The following is a 26,553-nucleotide window of genomic DNA, read 5'->3' as shown; positions in this document are numbered from 1 at the left end:
GTTGAACAGAAAAAAAATTGCAAATTTGCATTTTCGTCGCCCTGTTTCTGCTGTTCATTTTGAACTACTTGGAGGACAATCCTCACAAGCATCTACTGTCTGGTCATACCTACTATACCTGCTCCAGTCATTCAAGGGTTCCTATTGTCAGAGATTATTACAGAAAACTATGTTTAAGAGTTTCTAATTGAGAATGGGCAGCAAAACTGTAGTTGAAAAAAGGTCAAGTACCAAAACCAGCTGTTAAGACTTAAAGGGAAATGGGGACCAATAAGCCAAATATGACTTAAAACTAAGCATTTTCTGGCCTAAAATGACCCGAAATTAACATATATTATGGTGTTCCTCTTACCTTCGGGCACTTGGGAAAAACTATCTTTAACTTCCGACCCCTATATATGATACTGAAAATATTAAGAAAGAAAAAACTCATACTTGTCTGAATAATTAGGTTCTGAACTTATAAACAGTTGTGGTTTGCATATATATTTTTTTCTTTTAATACAGTGCTTGGTTTGTCAACATAGCTTTTACATAGTATGATTTCATCAAAAGCCATCATGGAGCTATTTCAGATTTAAAATATATGCTTGATAAAGCAAAGTGGCCTCAACTCAATCACAAGTGAAACTAGATTTTAAACAAAATCCAAGTGCAAAAATGTTTATATATTCTATTAACCGTAACTTGGTGCAACTCCGCTGTAATTTTATGGAAATAGTAGGTATTACAACATTGATAACAACTGATTATATATATATCTATACATTTATTTCTTATTAAATATAAAAAGTAATCTACAAGATGGTTGTAGTTTTTTTCTTTCTTTTAATTTACTTTCTCCGATAAATCCTTGGCCTCAGTCCTCTGCATCCTGTAAAGAGAAGTTTTAAAAGTAATACAGTAAGTGCAGACACTAAATCAATCTATTTAAACTAAATCACAGTCATATTCTTAGCATAGTTTGAGATTAAGAATTTAAATATGGTCCATCCAAATTATACATGCCATACCATTTTCTCCAGAAACAAAGCTAAAGACTACCATTTAAGCTCAATAAATCACCACCATCAGCATCTCTGAAATAAGATTTCTTAGGGTATTGAATCAATTCCAGTAAGAGTATTTAAATTAGCAATTTGAAAACGAGGCTGGCTTTTTATCGACAGGTGGCAATCCTGTGCAAACGTGTGTTGAAAACACTGGTAGAACATCTCATGAGTAAATGGTACTAAATGCACTGACCTTGAATGACATTGACAAGTGTGGGTTTAAGTACACGTAAAACTGAGTTATTACAACAGGAGTAAATGTATGAGCATGCTTGTTCACCCCGTGCTCATTCGTACGGACAGTGAAGGATGAGAATAAACTCAAGACTGGATGCAGTAAGAACTATGAGAAGTGAATTTGGTAGAGAAATTGAGGTGAATGTTCACGGATGATCGAAACACTACACTTCGAATGCCTTCTGAAAAGTTCAAAATGAAGACGAAAGCTGTGAGGCAACGCATAACGAAGAAAAATCTAGCACAAATCGAAGTTTTATGTTACCTAAGCTACGGGAAGTGGGTTGAAAGTAAGAAACAATATTCAGAGAAGCAAGCAAGATGAAAAAGATTTATTTTTGTGGCATGAACAACCAATAAAAACGTTGCCTTTTCCATATTATCAATTGTATATAACTGGCTGATCTCTACCACGTTATGCAAGATAGGCAGAAGTATATACAGTAGTGCACTCTGTATTCCTCTCTGCGAGCGGCCGAGGATGGTTTAGAGTATGAAATGCAAATAAGTTACGTACCTGCCCTTGAAATTATATTCATTTTCATACAAATTAAACGTTATAGGGGTTCAGATCCGACGACTTCCTGTCAGTGCGCCCCTGACTTATATGACTCACAGTGAAACAAATTTATAAATCTTATTGCTATCAAGTACAATGGCATTATTAATAAATTTTTTTAGATATTCATATTTCAAGTCATGTTACTAGATACTGAGACACTGGAAGACTAAGTACTGCTTAAAATTTAACCCAAAATATGCAAAAACACAGTGGCAAATTTGTGTAAGAAAAAAAGATCCTATATCCTAGATAAGCGATCGGCAAAATCCATATTCTCTGTCTGCGTGCCTGTAAATCGAATAGTGCAATGACGGGACATCGGATTATCCTCCTTCCTAACTCAGCGTTGCAATCCTGACGTAAAGGTTTCTTCTTTTTTTCAACTAATATAATGTACATTTTGAATTTAAACAATACTAGTAAGATTCTTAAGAAACATTTCTTTTACTATCAATGAGTCAATTTCTTTTTATCATCAGGTGGTACAGTGTTCCACATAAATATCGCAACTCTATAGTAGTACAATACTTTAATTTATGCATTTGAAATCAATATTTCGCTGGTTACCTGCCTATCAGGCGTTAGTTTAAGGTTAGATTGATTATGCAGCAACCTGCAGAACATTGATTTCAAATGTATTGCATAAGATAAAATCTTAAAACTGTAGTCGAGTTGCGATATTTATATTGAACACTGTACAAGACGAAAAAAAAAAATGAAATGTTCCTCTCTTTTCCGTCGATATTAACCTTTAAAAAAAAAAGAAAAAGTTTGTTTGTGTCATATAAGTCTACAAATTTCTAATAGTTTGTAAAATACATAATCGTTCTCGCAGAATAAGAAAAAAGTCTTAAAGATCATGAAATCTCAAACACCCCCGAATCGCCCAGTTTTGTTCTAGTGTCCCCTTTGAAAATGAGAACGCCGCTGGAGAGCGTTAATATACACGTTGAGAATAGGTGCGTATAAATTATAGAGAATAAAGTTGAAAGAATGACTGCGTCAAAGGTTTTTTTTTTCTGCTTATAAATTACCTACGAGAGCAAACACATTTTATACTCCGTTAGCTACTCGCACATATTTCAAGGTAAAAGCACAGTTCCGCACCTCCTTGCCCGCTAGGTCCCAAGTATGCAAAAATGTCCGCCCTGTTGCCGACTTCTGATGTAGATTATAGTGACAATTTAAAGCTTGGAGACCACTTGTTAACCGTTCTTATTTTGAAAACTGCTGCAAAATTGCATGTAAATATTAAAATAAAGGCTTACGAATACATGAAAACCAAACATCAGAGGTGATACGTACCTTCGTGACCTCCTTGTTTTGGCGTGGTGCAGCCAATCACTTATCGCTTCCCTGATTTGCTCCTCCGAACACTCAGGATATAATTTCTTTGCAGATGCTAGAAAAAAATGTACATATGACTATGTTGATATATATGAAATTATACATTCATTAGTAAACTTAAATCCTAAAATAAGAACATCAAAAGTGAGAAAGAGAAACCCTAACAACAATTTTGGTATGCAATCCTTTTCCGTCTGAATGATACCTTGGTAATGAGATATTTGCTGTATTTACGAGAGTATAATACTTCACGCAATTTTTATACGGAACAGATAAAGAAAAACTATTTCGCATACAGCATACAGAGAAGTTTATGCTCCGATTTCCCCCCCCCCTCCCACTGCCTCTCTGTATTGAAGATTACTGAAATTGTCATTCCCAGCAGTGAGTCACTCACCACACCAATGACTCCCCTCTCAATCTAATTGACATTTTTATCATTTGCAGCAATTGTCAGTGACTTTTTAAGTAAATAAAAAAGTGCAGTCATTACAAAGCATATACGACGTATGATATTTTCGTCTTACAAGTTTAAATAATGTGGGGAGAGGATTGGAAATATTTTGTGTGATCTGGAATTGAACCAACGGCCATGTTTCACATGCCTTTCAAAATTATTGTTTATAATGAGAATCATTGTTTTAAGGTAATAAAATTTGGAACAATTCAGCGGTATAATTGAGTAAATATAGTAGAATTTTATGGCTTCTACTAACGCCAGAAAAAGAACCTATCAAATTAAAAATTCCTCACTTATTGAAATAATTAAACATAACTGTACTCATCTCGCTTTTCTTCTGTTTGTTTTGTTTTTGGTGGGGTCTGTGTTACTACAAACACTCAACTTACATTCTATTGCAAAACAGTATATTTTATATCAAAGAACAATTTGTTACTCAAAAAGAAACAATATACAGGGTGCTTCAGGAGGAAAGGTCAATAATTTGAGAGGCGGTCAGATTTGTCGACTACAACAATCAAGTTTACATAAACATATACGTTTTAAACCTTTGTTTCAGATATATCACTACATGAAGTTTAATGCATGGTGACAAGGGTACACTGCAATTATGTTGAAATGCGTACTGTGATACTATAAGACACGAGAATGGTAACTAATGTAAAGAGGACTGAGGAGGATACTACAGGATTAACACTACTCATAATTGGCACCAATGGTCCGCGGAAAACCAACATGCTTCATGCGAACAGTTACCAGATGGAACTTTCGTGTTGACAGTGCACCATACCTTCATCTTTTGCAAAATACTTTCCCTCCGTATTTGGAGGATAGTATTCTTTCTACGCATCATGTGATACCAAATGGACGGTGAACCGTTTTCACTCGACTATCACCCAGTGCCTTCACGCAAAATACTAGTCGTTGGATTGGATGTTTTGGGCTAGTCTAATGGCCACCTAGGCACCTGTTCTAACACCCTTGGGCTACTGTATGGGTGGTTGAAAGAAAAGGTGTACAGTGTTGGTAAATAACAGCGGGAACATAAAATTAATGAAACTGTTTCAACGTAACTCCAATGTACACATTTCCTTGTCCACATGTACCAAATTCATATAGTAATATCCCTGAAACAAAGTTTATATGGACTTCTTGTTCTGGACATGCTTGAGCACAACCTAATTATTGCCCTTTCCCAATAAACACCCTATAAACTATCAAGCATTGAAGACAATGCGATCACGATTAAAAAAAAAAAATGCACAAAAAAATCTTACCAACAATAAACTTGTAGGTTTGTGTCTCCACAAACGACAGCTTCCTCACACAATTTATTCCCGACTTTCCTGTGAGGCTATACAGCTCAGCAACTTCATCCACCACGACACGACGAAGAATATTCTGTGCTAGTTGTTTTGGAGTTTTTCCACCACTCGCCAACATTTGAAACTGAAAGTAACATTGTATCGATTGTGCTGTGTTAATGCAGCGAAAAAATTTCATGCATATAAATAATATTTTTCAATATTTAGTTAATGTTAGAGCAAATAATCACCATAAATTATTTCTTGTGATTAAGTTATCTGCCAAGGTTACATATCTTTTATATGATGTGAAATGTGGTGGCAAAAATAAATCAGCAAATCTGATGAAAACTAGGATCCAATTTGGATAGATTAATACATCTTACTTTTAAACAATCAATGTTATTGGTAGTTTTTTTTTTTCAATGTTACTTTCGTTTGTTTGCTGAAGAAACCAACCTAGGAAATGCATTACATTTTTTGCCAACTCCACTGTTTTTACTTCATAGAGCATGTGGAGGAATGTAGTACTATCCGAGTTCCCATGATCGCTAAAGAAGATAATTCTTTAATGTGTGACTTTTTGAATGTGTCTTAATTCTGCAAATTTGATAAAATTATACATATACATAGTCAATATACACATACATTCTTAGTTGTTGAAAACTTTTTACACAATTTAACTTATAGAAAAAAACATGCATACGGATGAAACGTATTTAATAACTTCAAAATGTCAACTCTTACGACAATTTAGTATTCAGCACCAATGTTGTAAATGTCAAGTTTTTGTCTTACACATGAATATAGAAGCGAACAGTCAATATAAAAGTGAGCAGAAAGTGAAGTTTAATTTCAGAGCACAATAAGATAAATAACAGACACTCAATATTCTATTATTACAATGAAATAGTGAGAGTAGCAATATAAAAAGTATCATACAAACATCCCTTTCAAATTAATACAATTGCCATGACTTCAGAAAAATATGTATTTCGTAAATTCACAACCTTACTCATGCAAAGCGACGAATTTTTTTTTTTTTTAATTTAATAAGTTAGAACACTGAAATAGAAGATTGACGGACTGTGCCATCAGTACTACTTTTAGTTGTTTATATTCACAATGAGGAGTATTAATGGTGCTATCTAGTAGGAAAAAAAATAACAATGGTAAATCTCATACAGGATGTACGCGAATCTGAACCTATAAAGTGGAGATAATCTATGTATCTCCGGAAAACTTAGGTCAAAGTTAGATCAAATTCAGTCACCAAAAATCGGGAGCATTCTGCTAGGGAGCGCTACATAACTAATTTCTGTGAAAACAATTTATTTTCTGAAATGTTATAAAGTCTATAAATGTCTACTCACGTAATATTGTCTTGGTTGCTCATTATAGGTAACTATTTCAGACTCCTGGATTTTTCACCTTTGTGCTCTAGAAAAGATACAACAGAGCTTCTAACAATATTGAGGATTTTCATTGACTTTCAATGGAAATCTTGAAGTTCCAGAAAGTTCTCGTCAGGACGTTTTCCGTGACCTTTTCAGGACGTTTTTACGAAACACTTTTATTTCCAGGGTTTCCAGGACGCGTGTGGACCTTGCATATTATGTACAGCAATATTGGAAGACGTTGGGATATGTTGGTGAATACCAACACACCTTAATGCCGAAACAATACTGCTGCACACACTGCTGAAAGAAAATGCTAACACAGCTTGCGTTACAAGAGTCTGGAGCACGGTAAGGTTCCTCAGCTAAGCTTCATTGAGGAAGAATAAGCACATAGGAAACAGAAAAAAAAATGAACAGAGGAGGATAGTAAAGAGCAAATTTTTTAAAAAAAAGTAATAGTGAGGATTAGTGACTTGTCCCTTAAAAAATGCTATGACTTATTTAGCATATTGCTAATATGTAGCAACTTAAATCATCACTGGAACTGTCTTTGGCTTGTATTTTTAATAATGCAATCACTAAAAATATAGGAAATATAGGAGAAGATTAAAATATAGGACAAATATACACACATTTCCAAACAAATAAGAAAAAATAGGAAAAAGAGGACAGCTGGGAGCCCTGCATAACATCACTTAGGAACTAGTGTGTGCCTTATTCAAATATCCATGTTTCAGAATCGTGCGGCATTTGCGCATTAAAGCTTAGAGAGGCATTTCGGAAATGCTCCGGAAATTTGAAGTACTAATCAACTGCCTCTACAGAAATTGATGCGCAAATGCCGCACGATTCTGAAACGTGGATATTTGGATAGGACACATACTAGTTCCTATGTGACGCTTTGACCCGACCACGATTGGTCCCATAGTACTGGAGCCATGGATCCTTAAAGTTAATTTTCTCACGTTTTCGGTAGTGTAACACCTAACAGTTGTACAACGTATTTAGCGCCATACTAATATATATAAATTAACTGGCCCGTGTGGACAAATAATAAATATCTCATGGCGTTTGTCGTATACATAATTAAAAACTTCCTATTAGTTTCCAAAAATAGCGGAAAAATTATAGTATGTAGATACGACCTAGTTTCCCACATTTAAGAAAATGAAAGTATTATGAAAGAAAACACTTCAATTTTTACCATATCTTTCTTACATATTACTACATAGTTATTTCGCGTCAAATCACATTTGTAATATGCTCAAATTTAAATTTTGTGTGTTCTCAAAACAAGTTTTAAAGTCAAATCTAGCACACACAATCCATTTACATTATTGTGGACAATTTAGTTTCAATTCACTATTTGGGAGGCGCGGTGGCTCAGTGGTAGAGCGTTCACCTCTGGTGCTTGGGGTCCCGGGTTCGATCCCAGCCCCCGCCAAGTGAGCTTTGTGGTGGACAAACACCGTGCTCGTGGGTTTTCTCGGGGTACTCCCGTTTTCTCCCACTTTCTTCATGCCACCATTTTACTCATCTCTCATTATCACCGTCTCCTTTAGCCTAACCGGCATAACCGTGGGACGTAAAACTCAAAGATTTCATTTCATTTTTTCAATTCACTATTTACAAAGATTCATAAGTGACTATGAAAAATTTAATAGCAGTGAAGGAAAAAATATCCTAACTAGATAACACTCATAAATCATTCAAACTCAGCTCTTTTTTGATAAGATTGTGCTTTTTCTCGTACTACTTTATTTTTTGTAAGAATCTACATAACGGGTTAAAGACATGACTGAACAGAGCTTTGATTTTTTTGTGAAGTGCAAATTTCGTGCATTATTACAGAGAGAGAGAGAGAGAGAGAGAGAGAGAGAGAGAGAAAAAATGACAATAGCATAACAGACAACAGGGCGCAAAATTTCAAAGTCAGACTCACTCGCCAATACAAACATGATGGTCGCCAGTATCTCTCACGTACAAATTATGAGAGGTCCCCCTCCCATGGTCCTTGGTTTGACAAAGAGATTGCATTCGGGCATAAAATTTGAAACCAAGTTATCTATTCTAGGCACTGGGCTATCCCCCAGCTGTTCTAGCTTCAAAGACATCCAAGAGAAATTGTCCATTTGGACACGAAACCGGGGTTAACTGGTCACAAATGTGATTGCCGACTCACTCACGAAGGACTCTTGATAAAAATACGTTGTACTGATCTTTACATAAGCTTGCTTGTTAATAGCTATAATTGTCAAGAGTAGGGATGGCCAGAACCGGTTCCTGTTGGAACAGTTTTTCGGGTCTGAACGGATCCGGTTCTAGAAGATCCGGTTCAACAACCGGTTTTTCGGATCCAGGTCCGGAACCGGTTCTTCGGATCCAGGTCTGTAACCGGTTCTGGAACTGGGTTTTCGGATCCAGGTCTGGAACCGAAACTTTGTGACGATCCCTACACTAAACACGAGCTGCTGGAAGGCTGTGAACAGTGTGCTAGATGAAATGGTGGAAGCGACAGGCAGGCACCCAGGTGGCGGCCGCTTGTCTCATTTAGCTAAATTAACTGGGTAACTGGCAAACTTAATGGTTAAACAGGCAAATTGGCCAACTCATTTGGCTAAACACTCACTGGTGGACCAAAATAAAAACAAAAAACACTGGTGGACCAAAATAAAAACAAAAAAAAACTGGTGGACCAAAATTGTTTTCTGGGGGCACAAGAGAGTTTGGGCGGGGAGAGCACAAGCGCATGGTCCTCTTTGCAGTGTTTTGAAGGTGAAATTTGTGGCTCCTTTACGGGTCTTTGGGGGCTTTCGGATCCAAGTCTGAAACCGGTTCCTAAGAACCGGTTCTGGAACCGGAACTTTGTGGCCATCCCTAGTCAAGAGTCATTTCAGAAGGACTAAAAGACAAACAGTTACACAAGTAAAAACATTATACAGAATTATATATATAAATCGGGAAACTCCATTGGGAAAATCCTGTTATTTAAATGTATTTGTGTGTAAAATTTGAAGGTCAACATATCATAATCACTAGGCTAAAACTGAGGTATTAAATTAAAAATTGGGTATGTAGATATTCAATAAAATTAAAACAAAGTGAAATCCAAGCTGATGTTGGAAGCTACGTAGGCAGTTGATAAATTTTGCCAATTTCTATCAATATGTTTAAGCAGCCTTGGCTTCTTTATAAAACAAGTAGAAATATATAACTTGGTTTCATTTCGTATGTTTAGGCTTAAATTCCTTATGAAATACCAACGTTATCACGGAGAAGACTTTCGCTTAAAGAGACACCTCGAATTGCTACTTGCTTTACACCTGAAAGATGGACCGAGAATTGAACACGGGACCCCTCGATTAAAAGGTGAAAAGTAGATAAACGTAATGCGGATGGTTTGATATGTGGAAACGTCACCATAAAGTTCACACGATTTAAACATTTTTTTTTTTTCTTTCTTGTTTAAACCACTTTTTTTTCTGAAAAACCAGCTGGTTTAAACCAACCCTGCCTCGCAGAGTTATCTTTTGTGAAGTAAGTCACAGTGGAGATGTTACATGTGAGACCTACAGTAAAGAGTTGCCCTTAAGCTATATCCTGAATCAATTCGATCTATATTCAAATATCCTTTTTAAATATTGCATGTTGCAGTAAGGTCTTCAAAAAAAATGCTTGTATGGGTTCACTCGAGCAGGCGGTTCTACCGAAAACAAAATTTATAGGTAAAATACGATGTGAAACACTTTTCGTAAAAGAAGCAGAGTGTAAATATAAGTAATTTCTGTCAGTGGATATCATATTGAAATACATTTTCAATGGTAGTGAACGTATTCTACATGTAACTATTTACTGAAGCGGAAGAATACAAGAATGCGAAGAAGGTGAAAATAAACTGCGGGAAAGTTCCGTTCGTGTTAGCAATGGACGACTGCGATAGATATAATGTAAGCATACGATTAGAGAGCGTCGATACGTGTGATAAAGAGCGTCGTATTATAGTTTTTCAAGCGTCATGGTAAGTGTAGAAAAGTAAAAATTCAGAGCATACGAATTTCTCCTCGCAGCAGACCATTTGTACGCGGGAAAGCAGTGAAGCCATTTTGAAATTAAGAATTACTACTATTATATAAGTGCTTTTGAAGGTAAAAATTATTGCAGATATTTAATGTATGTTTTCACTATCCTCGTTTATGCGTATGCCCTTGTTGCTGACCCGCCTGCTCCCTACGAACGCACCCCTTTGATCCGCTCGGGCCTCCTGCTGCGCTCCTGCCCTGATTCGGTTAGATAGCATTCGTGCTTTTTAGTGGCCACCTAGACAAGTTGGTTCGTGGTTTATGCATTAGCTCCTCATTTAGTGCATGTTCTGCAAAAAGAAACCGGAAAATGCAATAAATGCGTGTAAATTTCATAGAACCGTTTGCTCGAGTAATGCCTTTATACCTTTCTTAAAAGATGGCTCAAGAAAAATACATGCATACGATCAGGTTCTATTTTAACGGCAAGGTTCTTGATTACTGGTCCCTTCCCATTGAGCAGTAATAAAGACAGAAAACAACGTGCCCTGCGGGGTTCTAACCCGCCTTCACTCGCTAACGCTCGCTCGGCAATACTGTATAAGTTAAATGCATAAACTTAGTACAGAAAGAAACCTACCCAGCTACTAATCTATATGGGGGACCAGTAAGCTAGAACCTTCCCTATTTTAACTATTACCCCTAATTCCCATTCTGGATTTGGTAATGATACTAGCATACCTTGATTTGATTGTAAATTATCTCGGAGGTTCTGCCGTTGGAACACTACCTCCTTTCAAATGTAGGGTTATGTATGCATAATTTATTTCATGTTAAAAGGACTACGTGATAATGACTCTTGCAGATCTTTCTTTAAAGAGATGCAAATCATGACAGTGCCTTCAATGTATATCTATAGCTTCAATGTCCCCTCCAAAAACATAAAATGTCAACTAATAAATACTGCTTGAGAAGAACAGGATGCATGTGTATACGGCAACATTAACACCAGTTTTATTATTTAAACGGGTGCTTTATTAAATTTTACAAATTACAGTAAAATTAAGTTCATCACTCACCTGATTATAATATAATGTTGAATTCTTCGCCTTCAACAACATTGGACAAACACCACCACACCACAGCTCGTACCCGACCACACAAATAAGCGCGCCGTGCATGGCTAATACACAGCTCCAACCAGTGCGCATGCGTGATTCGAAATAAAAATTAAATTAATAACTAATAGAGAAAAATAATATTTTACTTCCAAACAATAATAATCTTATTAAGATTATTATATTTACATATCTTTTTGTATGTATATAATCAGACACATGTCTATTCGGTTCTCACGTCATTTATTACATCAAAGCGAACACTGCACATTTTTTATGCTACTGAGAGAGCCTATTTATAGCGTGTCGATTTATCTGATTGAATATTTATTCCAATGTACTTAAGCCTTCGAAAAATGCAGGTTACATTATATTGTTTATTTAGAATGAGTAATATAATAATTTTTAAAAAATTGAACTTTCAATTAAAAATACTATAGCCATATTTAATGTAAATATTAGCAGAATGAAACTAAATACACTTGCACGGTATTACGAATGTGTCATACACATGTGCAGTAGCTGTGCAAATGCACATGTGCACACAACGGCTTAAGCACGGGTTATATAAATGTGTGCTTCATCCATGCAAGTGAACATGTGCACATACATGACTTAGTCACATGTTATGTGCGTGCGCTTCATCTACGCAAATGCACATGTGCATATCACGGCTTATGCACGGGTTATATAAATGTGTGTTTCATCCATGGTAATGCACATGTGCACATGCACTTCTCAATCACGGGTTATGTACGTGTGCATCATCCACACAATGCATATGTGCATATAACGGCTTAAGCACGTGATATACAAATCTGTGCTTCATCCATGATAATGCACATGTGCACGTGCACTTCTTAATCACGGGTTATGTACGTATGCCTCATCTACACAAATGCACATGTGCATATAACGGCTTAATGACGGGTTATATAAATGCGTTTTTCATCCATGCTAGTGCACATGTGCACGTGCACTTCTTAACCACTGGTTATGTCCGTGTGCCTATTCTACGGAAATGCACATATGCACGAAACGGCTTAAACACGGGTTATATAAATGTGTGCTTCATCCATGCAAGTGAACATGTGCACATACATGACTTAGTCACATGTTATGTGCGTGCGCTTCATCTACGCAAATGCACATGTGCATATCACGGCTTATGCACGGGTTATATAAATGTGTGTTTCATCCATGGTAATGCACATGTGCACATGCACTTCTCAATCACGGGTTATGTACGTGTGCATCATCCACACAATGCATATGTGCATATAACGGCTTAAGCACGTGATATACAAATCTGTGCTTCATCCATGATAATGCACATGTGCACGTGCACTTCTTAATCACGGGTTATGTACGTATGCCTCATCTACACAAATGCACATGTGCATATAACGGCTTAATGACGGGTTATATAAATGCGTTTTTCATCCATGCTAGTGCACATGTGCACGTGCACTTCTTAACCACTGGTTATGTACGTGTGCCTATTCTACGGAAATGCACATATGCACGAAACGGCTTAAACACGGGTTATATAAATGTGTGCTTCATCCATGCAAGTGAACATGTGCACATACATAACTTAGTCACATGTTATGTGCGTGCGCTTCATCTACGCAAATGCACATGTGCATATCACGGCTTATGCACGGGTTATATAAATGTGTGTTTCATCCATGGTAATGCACATGTGCACATGCACTTCTCAATCACGGGTTATGTACGTGTACATCATCCACACAATGCATATGTGCATATAACGGCTTAAGCACGTGATATACACATCTGTGCTTCATCCATGATAATGCACATGTGCACGTGCACTTCTTAATCACGGGTTATCTACGTATGCCTCATCTATACAAATGCACATGTGCATATAACGGCTTAAGGACGGGTTATATAAATGTTCGTTTCATCCATGCGAATGCATATTTGCACATGCACTTCTTAATCACGGGTTATGTGCGTGTGCTTCATCTAAGCAAACGCACATGTGCACATATCGGCTTAAGCAGTGTTATATAAATGTGTGCTTCATCCATGCTAATGCACTTGTGCACATGCACTTCTTAATCACTGGTTATGTACGTGTGCCTCATCCACGCAAATGCACTTATGCACATAACGGCTTACGCACGTGTTATATTAATGCGTTTTACATCCATGCTAATGCACATGTGCACGTGCACTTCTTAATCACGGGTTATGTGCGTGTGCTTCATCTAAGCAAACGCACATGTGCACATAGCGGCTTAAGCAGTGTTATATAAATGTGTGCTTCATCCATGCTAATGCACTTGTGCACATGCACTTCTTAATCACTGGTTATGTACGTGTGCCTCATCCACGCAAATGCACTTATGCACATAACGGCTTACGCACGTGTTATATTAATGCGTTTTACATCCATGCTAATGCACATGTGCACGTGCACTTCTTAATCACGGGTTATGTGCGTGTGCTTCATCTACGCAAACGCACATGTGCCCATAGCGGCTTTAGCACGGGTTATATAAATGTGCGTTTCATCCATGCGAATGCATATGTGCACATGCACTTCTTAATCACGGGTTATGTGCGTGTGCTTCATCCACGCAAATGCACATGTGCACATAACGGCTTAAGCACGTCTTATATAAATGCGTTTTAAATCCATGCAAATGCACATGTGCACGTGCACTTCTTAATCACGGGATATGTGCGTGTGTTTCATCTACACAAATGCACATGTGTATATAACGGCTTAAGCACGGGTTATATAAATGTGTGCTTCATACATGCAAGTGCACATGTGTACATGCACTTGTTAATGACTGGTTATGTACGTGTGCCTATTCTACGCAAATGCACACGTGCATATAAAGCTTAAGCACGGCTTATATAAATGTGTGCTTCATGATAATGCACATATGCACGTGCACTTCTTAATCACTGGTTATATATATATATAAATGTGTGCTTCATCCATGCTAATGCACATGTGCACGTGCACTTCTTAATCACGGATTATGTGCGTGTGCTTCATCTACGCAAATGCATATGTGCACATAGCGGCTTAGGTACGGGTGATATAAATGTGTGCTTCATCCATGCAAGTGCACATGTGCACGTGCACTTCTTAATCACTGGTTATGCGCGTGTGTCTATTCTACGCAAATGCACATATGCACGAAACAGATTAAGCACGGGTTATATACATGTGTGCTTCATCCATGCAATTGCACATGTGCACATGCATGACTTAGTCACGGATTATGTGCGTGTGCTTCATCCACGCAAATGCACATGTGCATGTAACGGCTTATGCACGGGTTATATAAATGTGTGTTTCATCCATGCTAATGCACATGTGCACGTGCACTTCTTAATCACGGGTTATGTGCGTGTGTTTCATCTACGCAAATGCACATGTGTACATAACGGCTTAAGCACGGGTTATGTAAGTGTGTGCTTTATCCATGCAAGTGCACATGTGTACATGCACTTGTTAATCACTGGTTATGTACGTGTGCCTATTCTACACAAATGCACATATGCACGAAACAGCTTAAGCACGGGTTATATACATGTGTGCTTCATCCATGCAATTGCACATGTGCACATGCATGACTTAGTCACGGATTATGTGCGTGTGCTTCATCCACGCAAATGCACATGTGCATATCACGGCTTATGCACGGGTTATATAAATGTGTGTTTCATCCATGCTAATGCACATGTGCACGTGCACTTCTTAATCACGGGTTATGTGCGTGTGTTTCATCTACGCAAATGCACATGTGTACATAACGGCTTAAGCACGGGTTATGTAAGTGTGTGCTTTATCCATGTAAGTGCACATGTGTACATGCACTTGTTAATCACTGGTTATGTACGTGTGCCTATTCTACACAAATGCACATATGCACGAAACAGCTTAAGCACGGGTTATATACATGTGTGCTTCATCCATGCAATTGCACATGTGCACATGCATGACTTAGTCACGGATTATGTGCGTGTGCTTCATCCACGCAAATGCACATGTGCATATCACGGCTTATGCACGGGTTATATAAATGTGTGTTTCATCCATGCTAATGCACATGTGCACGTGCACTTCTTAATCACGGGTTATGTGCGTGTTTCATCTACGCAAATGCACATGTGTACATAACGGCTTAAGCACGGGTTATGTAAGTGTGTGCTTTATCCATGCAAGTGCACATGTGTACATGCACTTGTTAATCACTGGTTATGTACGTGTGCCTATTCTACACAAATGCACATATGCACGAAACAGCTTAAGCACGGGTTATATACATGTGTGCTTCATCCATGCAATTGCACATGTGCACATGCATGACTTAGTCACGGATTATGTGCGTGTGCTTCATCCACGCAAATGCACATGTGCATATCACGGCTTATGCACGGGTTATATAAATGTGTGTTTCATCCATGCTAATGCACATGTGCACGTGCACTTCTTAATCACGGGTTATGTGCGTGTGTTTCATCTACGCACATGCACATGTGTACATAACGGCTTAAGCACGGGTTATGTAAGTGTGTGCTTTATCCATGCAAGTGCACATGTGTACATGCACTTGTTAATCACTGGTTATGTACGTGTGCCTATTCTACACAAATGCACATATGCACGAAACAGCTTAAGCGCGTGTTATATAATGTTTTTCATCCATGGAAATGCACATGTGCACGTGCACTTCTTAATCACGGGTTATGTACGTGTGCAGCATCCACACAAATGCACATGTGCATGTAACGGCTTAGGCACGGATTATATAAATGTGTGTTTCATCCATGCAAGTGCACATGTGCACATGCACGACTTAATCACGGGTTATGTGGGTGTGTTTCATCTACGCAAATGTACATGTGCACATAACGGCTTAAGCACGGGTTATATAAATGTGTGTTTCATCCATGCAGGTGCACATGTATACATGCACGACTTAATCACGGGTTATGTGCGTGTGCTTCATCCACGCAAATGCACATGTGTGTTTGCCCGGGTTCTGTATGTGTGCTTCATCCACGCAAATTCACCTGTACGGCTTAAGCACGGGTTATGTATGTATGCATCATCCACACAAATGAACATGTGCATATGTACGGCTTATGCATGGAAAGTGCACATGTGCCGTACAGGTACGTGTTGTCTGGGAAGTTTTGTTTGTACCCTGATAGTATTCGAGAAACAGGGGATGACATTTGGGAGGGCTATCTTGGCGCCAAGATAGCCCCCCGGTATCACAGCACAAACATTTGGAATACACCATTCGAAAGCAAATCGTTTGTACCGTTTGTACCGAAGAAAGTTTTGTTTGTACCCTGATAGTATTCGAGAAACAGGGGATGATATTTGGGGGGCGCCAAGATAGCCCCCCCCGTATCACAGCACAAAAAATTGGAATACACCATTCGAAAGCAAATCGTTTGTACCGTTTGTACCGAAAAAAGTTTTGTTTGTACCCTGATAGTTTTCGAGAAACAGGGGATGATATTTGGGGGGGCTATCTTGGCGCCAAGATAGTCCCCCCGTATCACAGTACAAAACTTTGGAATACACCATTCGAAAGCAAATCGTTTGTACCGTTTGTACCGAAAAAAGTTTTGTTTGTACCCTGATAGTATTCGAGAAACAGGGGATGACATTTGGGGGGCTATCTTGGCGCCAAGATAGCCCCCCCGTATCACAGCACAAAAAATTGGAATACACCATTCGAAAGCAAATCGTTTGTACCGTTTGTACCGAAAAAAGTTTTGTTTGTACCCTGATAGTATTCGAGAAACAGGGGATGACATTTGGGGGGGCTATCTTGGCGCCAAGATAGCCCCCCGGTATCACAGCACAAACATTTGGAATACACCATTCGAAAGCAAATCGTTTGTACCGTTTGTACCGAAGAAAGTTTTGTTTGTACCCTGATAGTATTCGAGAAACAGGGGATGATATTTGGGGGGCGCCAAGATAGCCCCCCCGTATCACAGCACGAAAAATTGGAATACACCATTCGAAAGCAAATCGTTTGTACCGTTTGTGCCGAAAAAAGTTTTGTTTGTACCCTGATAGTTTTCGAGAAACAGGGGATGATATTTGGGGGGGCTATCTTGGCGCCAAGATATTCCCCCCGTATCACAGCACAAAAATTTGGAATACACCATTCGAAAGCAAATCGTTTGTACGGTTTCTACCGAAAAAAGTTTTGTTTGTACCCTGATAGTTTTCGAGAAACAAGGGATGATATTTGGGGGGCTATCTTGGCGCCAAGATAGCCCCCCGGTATCACAGTACAAAACTTTGGAATACACCATTCGAAAGCAAATCGTTTGTACCGTTTGTACCGAAAAAAGTTTTGTTTGTACCCTGATAGTTTTCGAAAAACAGGGGATGACATTTGGGGGGGCTCTCTTGGCGCCAAGATAGCCCCCCGTATCACAGCACAAAAAATTGGAATACACCATTCGAAAGCAAATCGTTTGTACCGTTTGTACCGAAAAAAGTTTTGTTTGTACCCTGATAGTTTTGTAGAAACAGGGGATGATATTTGGGGGGGCTATCTTGGCGCCAAGGTAGTCCCCCCGTATCACAGTACAAAACTTTGGAATACACCATTCGAAAGCAAATCGTTTGTACCGTTTGTACCGAAAAAAGTTTTGTTTGTACCCTGATAGTATTCGAGAAACAGGGGATGACATTTGGGGGGCTATCTTGGCGCCAAGATAGCCCCCCCGTATCACAGCACAAAAAATTGGAATACACCATTCGAAAGCAAATCGTTTGTACCGTTTGTACCGAAAAAAGTTTTGTTTGTACCCTGATAGTATTCGAGAAACAGGGGATGACATTTGGGGGGGCTATCTTGGCGCCAAGATAGCCCCCCGGTATCACAGCACAAACATTTGGAATACACCATTCGAAAGCAAATCGTTTGTACCGTTTGTACCGAAGAAAGTTTTGTTTGTACCCTGATAGTATTCGAGAAACAGGGGATGATATTTGGGGGGCGCCAAGATAGCCCCCCCGTATCACAGCACAAAAAATTGGAATACACCATTCGAAAGCAAATCGTTTGTACCGTTTGTGCCGAAAAAAGTTTTGTTTGTACCCTGATAGTTTTCGAGAAACAGGGGATGATATTTGGGGGTCTATCTTGGCGCCAAGATATTCCCCCCGTATCACAGCACAAAAATTTGGAATACACCATTCGAAAGCAAATCGTTTGTACGGTTTCTACCGAAAAAAGTTTTGTTTGTACCCTGATAGTTTTCGAGAAACAGGGGATGATATTTGGGGGGGCTATCTTGGCGCCAAGATAGCCCCCCGGTATCACAGCACAAAAATTTGGAATACACCATTCGAAAGCAAATCGTTTGTACCGTTTGTACCGAAAAAAGTTTTGTTTGTACCCTGATAGTACTCGAGAAACAGGGGATGATATTTGGGGGGGCTATCTTGGCGCCAAGATAGCCCCCCCGTATCACAGCACAAAAAATTGGAATACACCATTCGAAAGCAAATCGTTTGTACCGTTTGTACCGAAAAAAGTTTTGTTTGTACCCTGATAGTTTTCGAAAAACAGGGGATGATATTTGGGGGGACTATCTTGGCGCCAAGATAGCCCCCCGGTATCACAGTACAAAACTTTGGAATACACCATTCGAAAGCAAATCGTTTGTACCGTTTGTACGAAAAAAGTTTTGTTTGTACCCTGATAGTATTCGAGAAACAGGGGATGATATTTGGGGGGGCTATCTTGGCGCCAAGATAGCCCCCCCGTATCACAGCACAAAAAATTGGAATACACCATTCGAAAGCAAATCGTTTGTACCGTTTGTACGAAAAAAGTTTTGTTTGTACCCTGATAGTTTTCGAGAAACAGGGGATGATATTTGGGGGGGCTATCTTGGCGCCAAGATAGCCCCCCCGTATCACAGTACAAAACTTTGGAATACACCATTCGAAAGCAAATCGTTTGTACCGTTTGTACCGAAAAAAGTTTTGTTTGTACCCTGATAGTTTTCGAGAAACAGGGGATGATATTTGGGGGGGCTATCTTGGCGCCAAGATAGTCCCCCCGTATCACAGTACAAAACTTTGGAATACACCATTCGAAAGCAAATCGTTTGTACCGTTTGTACCGAAAAAAGTTTTGTTTGTACCCTGATAGTATTCGAGAAACAGGGGATGACATTTGGGGGGGCTATCTTGGCGCCAAGATAGCCCCCCGGTATCACAGCACAAACATTTGGAATACACCATTCGAAAGCAAATCGTTTGTACCGTTTGTACCGAAGAAAGTTTTGTTTGTACCCTGATAGTATTCGAGAAACAGGGGATGATATTTGGGGGGCGCCAAGATAGCCCCCCCGTATTACAGCACGAAAAATTGGAATACACCATTCGAAAGCAAATCGTTTGTACCGTTTGTGCCGAAGAAAGTTTTGTTTGTACCCTGACAGTATTCGAGAAACAGGGGATGATATTTGGGGGGCGCCAAGATAGCCCCCCCGTATCACAGCACGAAAAATTGGAATACACCATTCGAAAGCAAATCGTTTGTACCGTTTGTGCCGAAAAAAGTTTTGTTTGTAGCCTGATAGTTTTCGAGAAACAGGGGATGATATTTGGGGGGGCTATCTTGGCGCCAAGATATTCCCCCCGTATCACAGCACAAAAATTTGGAATACACCATTCGAAAGCAAATCGTTTGTACGGTTTCTACCGAAAAAAGTTTTGTTTGTACCCTGATAGTTTTCGAGAAACAAGGGATGATATTTGGGGGGCTATCTTGGCGCTAAGATAGCCCCCCGGTATCACAGTACAAAACTTTGGAATACAGCATTCGAAAGCAAATCGTTTGTACCGTTTGTACCGAAAAAAGTTTTGTTTGTACCCTGATAGTTTTCGAAAAACAGGGGATGACATTTGGGGGGGCTCTCTTGGCGCCAAGATAGCCCCCCGTATCACAGCACAAAAAATTGGAATACACCATTCGAAAGCAAATCGTTTGTACCGTTTGTACCGAAAAAAGTTTTGTTTGTACCCTGATAGTTTTGTAGAAACAGGGGATGATATTTGGGGGGGCTATCTTGGCGCCAAGATAGTCCCCCCGTATCACAGTACAAAACTTTGGAATACACCATTCGAAAGCAAATCGTTTGTACCGTTTGTACCGAAAAAAGTTTTGTTTGTACCCTGATAGTATTCGAGAAACAGGGGATGACATTTGGGGGGCTATCTTTGCGCCAAGATAGCCCCCCCGTATCACAGCACAAAAAATTGGAATACACCATTCGAAAGCAAATCGTTTGTACCGTTTGTACCGAAAAAAGTTTTGTTTGTACCCTGATAGTATTCGAGAAACAGGGGATGACATTTGGGGGGGCTATCTTGGCGCCAAGATAGCCCCCCGGTATCACAGCACAAACATTAGGAATACACCATTCGAAAGCAAATCGTTTGTACCGTTTGTACCGAAGAAAGTTTTGTTTGTACCCTGATAGTATTCGAGAAACAGGGGATGATATTTGGGGGGCGCAGAGATAGCCCCCCCGTATCACAGCACAAAAAATTGGAATACACCATTCGAAAGCAAATCGTTTGTACCGTTTGTGCCGAAAAAAGTTTTGTTTGTACCCTGATAGTTTTCGAGAAACAGGGGATGATATTTGGGGGGGCTATCTTGGCTCCAAGATATTCCCCCCGTATCACAGCACAAAAATTTGGAATACACCATTCGAAAGCAAATCGTTTGTACGGTTTCTACCGAAAAAAGTTTTGTTTGTACCCTGATATTTTTCGAGAAACAGGGGATGATATTTGGGGGGGCTATCTTGGCGCCAAAATAGCCCCCCGGTATCACAGTACAAAAATTTGGAATACACCATTCGAAAGCAAATCGTTTGTACCGTTTGTACCGAAAAAAGTTTTGTTTGTACCCTGATAGTTTTCGAAAAACAGGGGATGATATTTGGGGGGGCTATCTTGGCGCCAAGATAGCCCCCGGTATCACAGTACAAAACTTTGGAATACACCATTCGAAAGCAAATCGTTTGTACCGTTTGTACCGAAAAAAGTTTTGTATGTACCCTGATAGTTTTCGAAAAACAGGGGATGATATTTGGGGGGGCTATCTTGGCGCCAAGGTAGCCCCCCGGTATCACAGTACAAAACTTTGGAATACACCATTCGAAAGCAAATCGTTTGTACCGTTTGTACCGAAAAAAGTTTTGTTTGTACCCTGATAGTATTCGAGAAACAGGGGATGATATTTGGGGTGGCTATCTTGGCGCCAAGATAGACCCCGTATCACAGCACAAAAAATTGGAAAACACCATTCGAAAGCAAATCGTTTGTACCGTTTGTACCGAAAAAAGTTTTGTTTGTACCCTGATAGTTTTGTAGAAACAGGGGATGATATTTGGGGGGGCTATCTTGGCGCCAAGATAGCCCCCCCGTATCACAGCACAAAAAATTGGAATACACCATTCGAAAGCAAATCGTTTGTACCGTTTGTACCGAAAAAAGTTTTGTTTGTACCCTGATAGTGTTCGAGAAACAGGGGATGACATTTGGGGGGGCTATCTTGGCGCCAAGATAGCCCCCCGGTATCACAGCACAAACATTTGGAATACACCATTCGAAAGCAAATCGTTTGTACCGTTTGTACCGAAGAAAGTTTTGTTTGTACCCTGATAGTATTCGAGAAACAGGGGATGATATTTGGGGGGCGCCAAGATAGCCCCCCCGTATCACAGCACAAAAAATTGGAATACACCATTCGAAAGCAAATCGTTTGTACCGTTTGTGCCGAAAAAAGTTTTGTTTGTACCCTGATAGTTTTCGAGAAACAGGGGATGATATTTGGGGGGGCTATCTTGGCGCCAAGATATTCCCCCCGTATCACAGCACAAAAATTTGGAATACACCATTCGAAAGCAAATCGTTTGTACGGTTTCTACCGAAAAAAGTTTTGTTTGTACCCTGATAGTTTTCGAGAAACAAGGGATGATATTTGGGGGGCTATCTTGGCGCCAAGATAGCCCCCCGGTATCACAGTACAAAACTTTGGAATACACCATTCGAAAGCAAATCGTTTGTACCGTTTGTACCGAAAAAAGTTTTGTTTGTACCCTGATAGTTTTCGAAAAACAGGGGATGACATTTGGGGGGGCTCTCTTGGCGCCAAGATAGCCCCCCGGTATCACAGCACAAAAATTTGGAATACACCATTCGAAAGCAAATCGTTTGTACCGTTTGTACCGAAAAAAGTTTTGTTTGTACCCTGATAGTATTCGAGAAACAGGGGATGATATTTGGGGGGGCTATCTTGGCGCCAAGATAGCCCCCCCGTATCACAGCACAAAAAATTGGAATACACCATTCGAAAGCAAATCGTTTGTACCGTTTGTACCGAAAAAAGTTTTGTTTGTACCCTGAGAGTTTTCGAAAAACAGGGGATGATATTTGGGGGGGCTATCTTGGCGCCAAGATAGCCCCCCGGTATCACAGTACAAAACTTTGGAATACACCATTCGAAAGAAAATCGTTTGTACCGTTTGTACCGAAAAAAGTTTTGTTTGTACCCTGATAGTATTTGAGAAACAGGGGATGATATTTGGGGAGGCTATCTTGGCGCCAAGATAGTCCCCCCGTATCACAGCACAAAAATTTGGAATACACCATTCGAAAGCAAATCGTTTGTACGGTTTCTACCGAAAAAAGTTTTGTTTGTACCCTGATAGTTTTCGAGAAACAAGGGATGATATTTGGGGGGGCTATCTTGGCGCCAAGATAGCCCCCCGGTATCACAGTACAAAACTTTGGAATACACCATTCGAAAGCAAATCGTTTGTACCGTTTGTACCGAAAAAAGTTTTGTTTGTACCCTGATAGTTTTCGAAAAACAGGGGATGACATTTGGGGGGGCTATCTTGGCGCCAAGATAGCCCCCCGGTATCACAGCACAAACATTTGGAATATACCATTCGAAAGCAAATCGTTTGTAACGTTTGTACCGAAAAAAGTTTTGTTTGTACCCTGATAGTATTCGAGAAACAGGGGATGATATTTGGGGGGGCTATCTTGGCGCCAAGATAGCCCCCCCGTATCACAGCACAAAAAATTGGAATACATCATTCGAAAGCAAATCGTTTGTACCGTTTGTACCGAAAAAAGTTTTGTTTGTACCCTGATAGTATTCGAGAAACAGGGGATGATATTTGGGGGGGCTATCTTGGCGCCAAGATAGCCCCCCCGTATCACAGCACAAAAAATTGGAATACACCATTCGAAAGCAAATCGTTTGTACCGTTTGTACCGAAAAAAGTTTTGTTTGTACCCTGATAGTTTTCGAAAAACAGGGGATGATATTGGGGGGGCTATCTTGGCGCCAAGATAGCCCCCCGTATCACAGCACAAAAAGTTGGAATACACAATTCGAAAGCAAATCGTTTGTACCGTTTGTACCGAAAAAAGTTTTGTTTGTACCCTGATAGTTTTCGAGAAACAGGGGATGATATTTGGGGGGGCTATCTTGGCGCCAAGATAGCCCCCCCGTATCACAGCACAAAAATTTGGAATACACCATTCGAAAGCAAATCGTTTGTACCGTTTGTACCGAAAAAAGTTTTGTTTGTACCCTGATAGTATTCGGAAACAGGGGATGACATTTGGGGGGGCTATCTTGGCGCCAAGATAGCCCCCCGGTATCACAGCACAAAAAATTGGAATACACCATTCGAAAGCAAATCGTTTGTACCGTTTGTACCGAAAAATGTTTTGTTTGTACCCTGATAGTTTTCGAGAAACAGGGGATGACATTTGGGGGGCTATCTTGGCGCCAAGATAGCCCCCCCGTATCACAGCACAAAAAATTGGAATACACCATTCGAAAGCAAATCGTTTGTACCGTTTGTACCGAAAAAAGTTTTGTTTGTACCCTGATAGTATTCGAGAAACAGCGGATGACATTTTGGGGGGGCTATCTTGGCGCCAAGATAGCCCCCCGGTATCACAGCACAAACATTTGGAATACACCATTCGAAAGCAAATCGTTTGTACCGTTTGTACCGAAGAAAGTTTTGTTTGTTCCCTGATAGTATTCGAGAAACAGGGGATGATATTTGGGGGGCGCCAAGATAGCCCCCCCGTATCACAGCACAAAAAATTGGAATACACCATTCGAAAGCAAATCGTTTGTACCGTTTGTGCCGAAAAAAGTTTTGTTTGTACCCTGATAGTTTTCGAGAAACAGGGGATGATATTTGGGGGGGCTATCTTGGCGCCAAGATAGTCCCCCCGTATCACAGCACAAAAATTTGTAATACACCATTCGAAAGCAAATCGTTTGTACGGTTTCTACCGAAAAAAGTTTTGTTTGTACCCTGATAGTTTTCGAGAAACAAGGGATGATATTTGGGGGGGGCTATCTTTCGCCAAGATAGCCCCCAGGTATCACAGTACAAAACTTTGGAATACACCATTCGAAAGCAAATCGTTTGTACCGTTTGTACCGAAAAAAGTTTTGTTTGTACCCTGATAGTTTTCGAAAAACAGGGGATGATATTTGGGGGGGCTATCTTGGCGCCAAGATAGCCCCCCGGTATCACAGTACAAAACTTTGGAATACACCATTCGAAAGCAAATCGTTTGTACCGTTTGTACCGAAAAAAGTTTTGTTTGTACCCTGATAGTATTCGAGAAACAGGGGATGACATTTGGGGGGCTATCTTGGCGCCAAGATAGCCCCCCCGTATCACAGCACAAAAAATTGGAATACACCATTCGAAAGCAAATCGTTTGTACCGTTTGTACCGAAAAAAGTTTTGTTTGTACCCTGATAGTATTCGAGAAACAGGGGATGATATTTGGGGGGCGCCAAGATAGCCCCCCCGTATCACAGCACAAAAAATTGGAATACACCATTCGAAAGCAAATCGTTTGTACCGTTTGTGCCGAAAAAAGTTTTGTTTGTACCCTGATAGTTTTCGAGAAACAGGGGATGATATTTGGGGGGGCTATCTTGGCGCCAAGATAGTCCCCCCGTATCACAGCACAAAAATTTGGAATACACCATTCGAAAGCAAATCGTTTGTACGGTTTCTACCGAAAAAAGTTTTGTTTGTACCCTGATAGTTTTCGAGAAACAAGGGATGATATTTGGGGGGGCTATCTTGGCGCCAAGATAGCCCCCCGGTATCACAGTACAAAACTTTGGAATACACCATTCGAAAGCAAATCGTTTGTACCGTTTGTACCGAAAAAAGTTTTGTTTGTACCCTGATAGTTTTCGAAAAACAGGGGATGACATTTTGGGGGGGCTATCTTGGCGCCAAGATAGCCCCCCGGTATCACAGCACAAAAATTTGGAATACACCATTCGAAAGCAAATCGTTTGTACCGTTTGTACCGAAAAAAGTTTTGTTTGTACCCTGATAGTTTTCGAAAAACAGGGGATGACATTTGGGGGGGCTATCTTGGCGCCAAGATAGCCCCCCGGTATCACAGCACAAAAATTTGGAATACACCATTCGAAAGCAAATCGTTTGTACCGTTTGTACCGAAAAAAGTTTTGTTTGTACCCTGATAGTATTCGAGAAACAGGGGATGATATTTGGGGGGGCTATCTTGGCGCCAAGATAGCACCCCCGTATCACAGCACAAAAAATTGGAATACACCATTCGAAAGCAAATCGTTTGTACCGTTTGTACCGAAAAAAGTTTTGTTTGTACCCTGATAGTTTTCGAAAAACAGGGGATGATATTTGGGGGGGCTATCTTGGCGCCAAGATAGCCCCCCGGTATCACATTACAAAACTTTGGAATACACCATTCGAAAGCAAATCGTTTGTACCGTTTGTACCGAAAAAAGTTTTGTTTGTACCCTGATAGTATTCGAGAAACAGGGGATGATATTTGGGGGGGCTATCTTGGCGCCAAGATAGCCCCCCCGTATCACAGCACAAAAAATTGGAATACACCATTCGAAAGCAAATCGTTTGTACCGTTTGTACCGAAAAAATTTT

General features: G+C 39.9%; 1 protein-coding gene across 1 annotated transcript; it reads right to left on the bottom strand.

Annotated features, from left to right (window-relative positions):
• Positions 1-747: 747 nt before the first annotated feature.
• Positions 748-12,035, bottom strand: LOC145693426 (uncharacterized). Its single transcript, XM_081769408.1, has 4 exons — positions 11,461-12,035; positions 4,936-5,107; positions 3,157-3,253; positions 748-874 (listed from the first exon to the last, which is right to left on the bottom strand). Exons 1-4 carry the CDS (start codon positions 11,590-11,592, stop codon positions 829-831), a joined length of 447 nt encoding a protein of 148 aa, XP_081625534.1. The 5' UTR covers positions 11,593-12,035; the 3' UTR covers positions 748-828.
• Positions 12,036-26,553: the final 14,518 nt, after the last annotated feature.

Source organism: Thermobia domestica, chromosome 8, assembly GCF_964235325.1.
Source record: "Thermobia domestica chromosome 8, izTheDome1.hap1.1, whole genome shotgun sequence".
NCBI lineage: Eukaryota > Metazoa > Arthropoda > Insecta > Zygentoma > Lepismatidae > Thermobia > Thermobia domestica.
The sequence above is the reverse complement of the archived record's forward strand: the minus strand, read 5'-3'. Positions and strand labels throughout refer to the sequence as shown.